The sequence below is a fragment of the Numida meleagris genome, chromosome 22 (assembly GCF_002078875.1).
Source record: "Numida meleagris isolate 19003 breed g44 Domestic line chromosome 22, NumMel1.0, whole genome shotgun sequence".
Lineage (NCBI taxonomy): Eukaryota > Metazoa > Chordata > Aves > Galliformes > Numididae > Numida > Numida meleagris.
In genome coordinates this window covers 912,462-918,461 of record NC_034430.1, presented here as the reverse complement: position 1 = coordinate 918,461, position 6,000 = coordinate 912,462, and the positions used below count along the sequence as shown (strand labels likewise).

At 45.5% G+C, this 6,000-nt stretch overlaps 1 protein-coding gene across 8 annotated transcripts in view; it reads right to left on the bottom strand.

Moving 5' to 3' along the window:
- The window catches only part of HIVEP3 (human immunodeficiency virus type I enhancer binding protein 3), a 217,495-nt gene continuing 211,988 nt past the window's right edge, over positions 494-6,000 (bottom strand). For 5 of the 8 annotated variants that reach the window (XM_021375167.1, XM_021375172.1, XM_021375169.1 and 2 more), the window contains one exon: positions 5,015-5,791. In XM_021375167.1, the coding sequence (XP_021230842.1) occupies positions 5,015-5,791 (777 nt within the window). Of the gene's footprint in view, positions 5,792-6,000 lie in introns of all 8 variants that reach the window. The other 3 variants (XM_021375168.1, XM_021375173.1, XR_002432459.1) reach the window with 3 other exon arrangements.

Genomic DNA, 6,000 nt, shown 5'->3' with positions numbered 1-6,000 from the left:
GTGTGCTGAGTTGGGTCCGGCCTCTGCAGAGCATCCCTTGCATCACTGCTGCAGGGAAATGTCAGCAGCGCCTGTGTGGCATTTTGGATGGGACACTGCTCAGTGCAGTGGGGATGGGGGTTTGCAACTTAATGGGGCATCCGAATTTGCCTCTGTCATCTTCCAACCCAAGTCTCAGACTGTGATAAATAACATGGAAATGAAAGACTGCCAGCCATGCAAATAGTAATATGTTGGGATTTTAAAATTTATTCCAACATGCTATTTTTTTAAAAATATGCTCAGACTGAGCAGACAATCTGAGCTGTAGTAAAGGCAATATTATACTTGTAAAAACTTCTCATTCACAGTACAGATGTCATTTACAATAAGAGTCACAAACATCAAATACTGAGTATTTTTTCTTCTTCTTTTTATCTTTTTTTGTTTGTTTTTTTGTCATTTTTTTGTTGTTTTTCTTGACTTTTTTTCTTTTTTATACATCAGACTGTGCTTTTACCTGCATTTTTTTTTTTTTGCACTGATATAACCATACAGACATTGCAAGATGCAAGTGTAGAAACTGGAGTTAAAATAAACTTACAGGCAAAACTACCAAATTACATTGTTCGCTGTACATATTTACAGTACCTTTTTGGAATGTATTGCCATTTTAAGAACATATAGAAACTTTCTACAGACTATTCCACTTACAGAATACATACACCTTTTAGAAAAAAAGGCAAATATTTATCTTACATGAGACCATGTATATTAAATTTGCGTACACATTATTATTATTATTATTTTTTACATTACATTTACTAAAGTGATCGTAAGTGCCATCATATCTCAGTAATGAAAACAGATTGGTCTTATGCCATCAGGACTGATTTATTTTTAATTTTTTTCTTTTTTTTTTCTTTTTTTTGTAAATAATTTACAATATGGTTTTATTTGTAAATACTGTGCAACAGATGGAAATATGGGGGAAAAAGAAAGAAAAAAAGGAGAAGCACATGATGAACCCACGTAAGCAGTGATACTGCAAGGACACAGAACAGGGCTAGATCAAATTGTTTAGGATTTTGCATGGAATAACTGTAATGATTTCCATGTCACCAAGTATATTGCTTGTTCAGGTGCTGTTTTTGTGGGTTGGAAACAAAAACCAGGTGGAAGTGAGTGCTGGCTTCAGGGAAACCCAACCAATGGAGCTCAGTGAGCGCAGAGATGGGGACAGGGCATGCATTTGTCACCACCAGCAGTGTGACCTCATGGACACCCTTAGTGGCAAGTGTTGAAAGGCGTTTCCCAATCACATGCCATCAACTCATGGCCACTCCATCACGACTTTAAGGGTTTCCTGCTGCAGTCCCTGGGTGCCCAGCCAACAACCTGTGAGTGATCAGAGGTGGCAGAGAGCTGCCTCCAGGGACAGGGCCATTTGGGGGGGCCCTATGTCCTGCAAATCACTGTGACCTTGACAGAAGCAGCGGAACTCAGGCTGAGCTGTATGCCAAAGGACATTATGGGAATTTGTGGAGTGCTTCAGCACAAGTCCACGTAGGAGTGCTTTGTTGACTCTGGCTACTCAATGAAATGGCCTCAAGTTGTTATTTAGGACCGTGGGACAAGATCTCTTTGCAAAATGATTTTTTGGATGTGAGACCAACAGTTTGCTATTGAGCACCACACTCATGGGCATGGGGACACCTGGCTGAGCATTAAGGAGCTCTGTCAGATGGAAAGCAGGAGGGCTTCTTTCCACATGCTGATGGAAGGGGTTGAGCTTTGGTTTTTCATTTATCTATTTGCACGATTAACACATTCTCTTAGAAATAGCGCTGCTCCCTGCCTCTACCAACTCACCCAACAGAAAGCAAATCTGAATTTCTCATCGTCATTTTGCAGACAGAGCGGACACCCAGAGTGAGGTGAAAAGCTGTGTCTCGAAAAAATCTTTCACCCAGCGAGAAGCCAGTGGTAGGAAATAGCCAGCAGGGACAGTGGGTGCTCCTGGTAGGAAATAGCAGGAATAGGGGGCTCCAGAAGGTGCAGTGCAGTGCCAACACACATGCCCTCGTCTGGGTGCGAGGCACTGGGGGCACCCAGAGCGCTCAGGGTCCCCCCATTGGGATGGGGCAGCCCTGGGATGCTGCCCTGCCCACAGACAGAGATGCTGGTGCCCTTCCCGCAGAGCTCTGAGCTGTCGGCGGGATTAGTAGCCCTTAAATATCAATAGTTTTTTAATTTTTTTTTGTGTGTGTGTGATTCTTTTTGCCTAGAATAGGCCATATTGCGCCCGTTAGGTATCGCATGAAGCACCATGACACCCCAGCCAGAGCTTCCCCGCCGTGCCCGCTGGGCAGCAGGACCAGGCTGAGATTGTTCACCTTGCCCCTGAGTTTTTGGCTGTCCCCACACGCACCCGCTCTGTGGCTGCAGGGCACAACCCATGGAGCATCACTGCTGCACAGCTCCTGCGCCTCGTTGCCCTGGCTTTTGGCCGAAGGCAGCTGGGATGCTCTGCAGCTGGGATGCAGAACTCATCTGGAGCTTCTGGAAAAGCTTTAAAAAAGTCATCATCATAAAAAAAGCCACGCCAACAAAACCAAAAAAATACAACAACAACAATGGGCTGAGGGCTTTCTGGGTTTTGTTAGGTTCCGTTTTGTTTTTCTTTTTCTTCTGCTGAGAATGACAGAAGGAAGAAAAAACCCACACCCGTGCCAAGTGCCAACAGGTCAAGGATTAAAATACAATTACAGAAAGCTGAGCAAATTTGATCTAGCCCAAAGCTCATGTCAAATGCACCAAATGAAACCAGGATGCTGAGTGCACAACTGCTGCATTGTTTTTCTTTATGTACAGTTTCTATATATATATATATGTATATATATTTTTAAAAAATTAAATACAAAAAGCTACCTTGGAATAATGTTAAGAGTGTGACAAGGCAGAAAAAGGTGGCAAAAGCCAGGAAATCTGAACCCAGTGCATGACTGGGGTTAGGATTAGGGTTACGGTCAGGGATACTCACAGCAGAGGCATCACACTTCAATGCTGTTACAATGGGCAGGAGGGACTGAAGCTAATGCCTAAGGTTCCACGGAGCAGAGGCACTGGGCTGAACTGGGCTTGCAGCCTTGGCTTCTGCCATGGGACTTGGCTGGATCTGGGAGCAGGATGAGGCCTGGGGCCAGGAAGATGGGAGAAAGGGAAACTTGATAAAAGTGCTGATTAAGGTAGAAATGGGTTCTGGACATTGTTTTGGTCAGTGTCACAGCCTTAATGCTATTTCCATGATATCTTCTTTTGTACTTAACTCCCCTTTACAAGAAAAGCGAAAAATAAAAATGATTAAAAAAAAAGTCACAGATTGTTAAAAAAATCTATAGTATTTGCCCGTGAAACGGGAACAGTTCGTAGCTCATCAAGTCTGGCAAGGAAATATGTTCTCATTCATGGTTTTCTTTTCTTTTTTTAAAATTTTTTTAACTTTTTTTAAAAAGTGTATTACGTACCCGATAAACTGGAACAGCTCTGAAAGAAGATAGAACTGATCCACTGGTTAAATATTTATATCATCTTCTCTCTCTCTCTTTTTTTTTAATTGCTGCTGTTAAAATTAAAAAAAAAAATGTCTGTACAGATTTCATAGGCCAGAAAACCTTCTGCAAACCCTCTGCTGTCCACTGGGGCAGCCGCATACCCAATGGCCATGGTTCAAAGCGCATGGACAGAGCGACTCCGTCAGTCTCTGTATTTGGTATCTGAGGTCAGCGGGGCCACTGCTCTGCTACGGGAACTCAGAGGGGAAAGTCTGCCCAGGGAAAAGTCACCATGCATGCAGAACAAGCTGACTGCAAAGCACTCAGCGCTGTAACTTTTCCTTCTAAAATACCCCTACAGGGCTCATCTGCTCAACGAGGGCAACACGGTGATGTTCTGCTTAAATAAATAAATACAAAGAAAACAGAGCACAGAGTCACCAAGCAGAGCACAGACTCCTCCAGCATCCCTAAAGCTCAAGGAGCAAACCCACGGGATGGGATGGAGCAGCTCGTCCACCACCTAAAAACCAGGGAGGATAAATGGCTGCAGGGTGAGAGCCTCCCTTAGAGCCAGGGGTACGGGGGCTCCAGGACCATGGAGAGGGCTCCGGCACAGCGATGGGGATGGAGGGATGAAGCCCAACACAGGACTACATTCGATACATTCCTACCTTCTTGCAGGTAAATCTTTGAAGAATAATTTTTTTGTGTGTGTCCTCTTTTTTTTTTTTTTTTTTTTTAAAAAAAAGTGCTTTGATGTTCTGCAGGAGGGAGAGATGTTCACGATGAGCTTTCCTCTCGGAGCGACAATTTCTCTTGCTGCGAACAGCCTCCCCCTCCTCAAGGAAGTGCTAGCTTCATTTGCAACTTCAGGGTAAACACGTTTCTCAAATGTAAAGCAGTCTCAAGTGTTTAAAGCACAACCATAGGCAATCAGAGGGATGCGAGAAAAAAAAAAAAAAAAAAGCACTTCGCGAGAATTAAATAAAGCATGTAATAAATACGAATCATAAACTTCTGTACACAGGAGTGAGGGTTTGGTTTTCTTTTTAATCATTGAATCAATATTAAAAAAAAAGTTTTTCTTTTCTTTTTGTTTTTGTTTTCAGTGCATCTTCTTCCTCTCAAAATGCTTAACCCTTTCCTTTCTGCATCTCTCAGGCCCATAAGAACACACACCTCAATGGCAAAAAAAGACAAGGTCTAACAAACCCCTTTCCAAAAAACTCTAAAAAAATATTCACAGCCTCAAACATCTTTGTACATTTCAAGCAACAAAAGGTATAGAAAAAGGCACAAGTAACTGCATACATGTGGAGATAATACCAGACCAGGGACAAAGAAAACCAGGAAACTTCCATGGGTTTGGTCATTCACTAGAGTGCTTCGTATAGCGATGATTATACTAAAGGAAATAGTGTTGAAAATGTCTGTTGATTTTACATAGGAAGCCTAAAGGTGGAACAGATGGCGGGGGCTTAAGCACTGCCCGTGCTGTCGTCCGCCTCTGTCTGAGCGTGACCTACGCCTGCGGGCTCTGTGTGGGGGCTCCTGGGGGCTCCGCGGGGCTCTCCGGAGGGCTGCGGGCTGTGGGGCGGCGGCGGGGAGGGGAGCTCGGAGGTGAAAGTGCAGTGTGGTGATTCCAAAGGGCTGCTCGAGCTGCCACATTGCTTCTCGCCCGGCTTAGTCAAGGGGTCATCCCCACTCGTTGAAGGCTTTGGAGAGGGCTGGCGGGTGGTGCTGGGGCTGGATGGGGATGCTGAGCAGCCCGGTTGCTCCTTGGGGCTGGGCTCAGCAAACGCTTTTACCCTGTATTCCTCCGGGTCTGGCTTTTGCTTAAGCTCACTAGTCCTCATTTTCTCCTCCAAGCACTCGCTGCTTGTAGGCTCTGGGGACAGCGCGTATTTGGAAACCTTCGCCACTGGGGAGACGGATGCAGATGAAGACTCCCGTGGCACCCATGGCTCCTCAAAGCCATTGCCACCAGGCGCAAAGTGTCCCCCTGGCAGGGACACCACAGAGCTGGGCACCAGGCTGGGGTGGGTGCTTGGCCTGGCCTGGACCATCTGGATGCCCCCGATGGGAATCATAGGGTATGGGGTCCTTGCGAGCTGCTGCGAGTGCAGTGGGAGGTGGCTGAACACGTTCTCCTCTCCTCGGCTGTGGGCGTGAAGTTCGTGAGGTGCCTGCAAGGGTCTGAAGCAGATGGGCTGCATGGTGCCGGGTGAGCGTGGTGGGCTCCTGGGTTCTATCTTCTGCACCAGATGGGGAAAAAGAAACGGCCGAATCAGAGCAATGCATGAGGTACGGCACTAGCATCACTAATGCTCATTATAAGGATTGATTCTGTACACATTTTATTCTAATTTGGACAGAGATCAATCAATCCAAGATGGCTTGGGCTCCCAAATCCTTAAGGTAAGGAGCAAGACAACCCACAGCATTTGTCTTGTGGTTACATGTG